At 38.8% G+C, this 1,582-nt stretch overlaps 1 protein-coding gene across 2 annotated transcripts in view; it reads right to left on the bottom strand.

Annotated features, from left to right (window-relative positions):
• Positions 1 to 1,064: 1,064 nt before the first annotated feature.
• LOC119362980 (tetraspanin-6-like) overlaps positions 1,065 to 1,582 on the bottom strand; it is a 2,674-nt gene continuing 2,156 nt past the window's right edge. For both annotated transcript variants that reach the window (XM_037628272.1, XM_037628278.1), the window contains exon 3: positions 1,065 to 1,406. In XM_037628272.1, the coding sequence (XP_037484169.1) occupies positions 1,367 to 1,406 (40 nt within the window). In that variant the 3' untranslated portion in view covers positions 1,065 to 1,366. The remainder of the gene's footprint in view (positions 1,407 to 1,582) is intronic.

The raw sequence follows: 1,582 nt of genomic DNA, 5'->3' as shown, positions 1-1,582 counted from the left end.
GTACTCAGATTACCTGTTCTGGAGCTACATGAGTTGCAAGGTGAGTCCATTTCAAGCTGTCTTTGTTGTTGTAGTTGCTTGTGTTATGTTCTAGAATTTGCATTGAATCAGCATCTTGTTAGACAGTCATAGCTGACACGGGACGCTAGATGCTTTGCTTCCTAGAGACAGATTGTCCCAAACCTCAGAACACCTGCAATCCAGTAATCACTTGGCACCTTTTGAGATTCCGTCTAGTATTATTCTTATCGGGGAAGTTGCTGGGCCGTCTATCGGGCATCAAGTTTTCTGTGAAAAAGGTCGATGAGAATATATTCTATTCTGACCAATGCTAATCATACATGGTCACTGCACATTGCTTGTGATACTGTTATTTAGTTCTTATCAGTTGTTTGTCTTATCGTTACATTATTCTGCCTTGAACTAGAAGCGCCTTCTGAACTATTGCTGAGCTGTAAAGTGTTTCCTTACCAGACAACCACATCAAAAATACCATGGTCCATGGGTTCTGAAGTTGGAGAGCCTGTCTTAGGTTTAGAGCCTCAGTTTAGGGGTAATCATATCACAAGGTAGACAGGCCAAAACATGACAACTATAGAAGTCAGACCAACAGTACATGTGCTGATATAGTCATATAGCTGACTCTCTGTGGATTTTACTCCATAGACATGACATCACTTCTCTTTCAAACTCACCAACTAGATATGTACTAAAAGAAATGTAATACACTTTGGCTACCATAGTGGAGAAAGGTTAATGGGAATATATGCTGTTGTAACCAATACTGATTGTAGATGATCACTGCACTTTTTGTGATAATAAAATTGTTTGATTTTTCTCATTTGTTTGTCATCTCATTATTATATTTTCCCTTGAGTTAGAACTTAGTTCTTTCTGAAATATCGCTGAGCTGTATCCACTATCTAAAGTGCTTTCAAATCAATTCAAAATAAGACGGTCCATGCCACGAGTGTTAAAGATGGAGAGCCTGTCTTAGATTTAGCTGCAGTCTATGGGTCTACTGATATCATATCAGAAGGTGGGCATGACCAAAACATGGCAAATAGAAGTCACACCAACAGTACATGTGCTGATATGGTCATATATATAGCTGACTGGATTTCCCACCATAGACATGAAGTCTCTTCTCTTCTGAATTCTCTAACTAAATATGCTTCAAATGCAAAGCATTCTACCAATACTGGATAAACTACACATGCCTTCCACTTCACCATCTTGTACTTTCCTCATACTGAATATCTACAGAAGATTAATTATTGGTCACTACCAGAGTGCTACTGAACCAACCCCTTGGCCATTTACCATCAAGAAAATATTATACATGAGTTGAGTTCCGATAGCTAGCCTAGTACATCTGTTCCCTCCTATCGCGGAACCATCGCCACCTGTAGCAAAAACCATAAAGCAGTGTTAGAAAAATCACAGCAAATAGATGGCCACAAACTGAAATTGCGTTATATTGCCAGTGTCATCATTACTTTTTTTATGTGTGCAAAGATTTTTTAATGAAGAGGCAGGTAAGCATGATTATGCAGTTGTGAAAACAGAATAGAAGGAACCC

This window comes from Triticum dicoccoides, chromosome 1A (genome assembly GCF_002162155.2).
Source record: "Triticum dicoccoides isolate Atlit2015 ecotype Zavitan chromosome 1A, WEW_v2.0, whole genome shotgun sequence".
Classification (NCBI taxonomy): Eukaryota; Viridiplantae; Streptophyta; class Magnoliopsida; order Poales; family Poaceae; genus Triticum; species Triticum dicoccoides.
The sequence above is the reverse complement of the archived record's forward strand: the minus strand, read 5'-3'. Positions and strand labels throughout refer to the sequence as shown.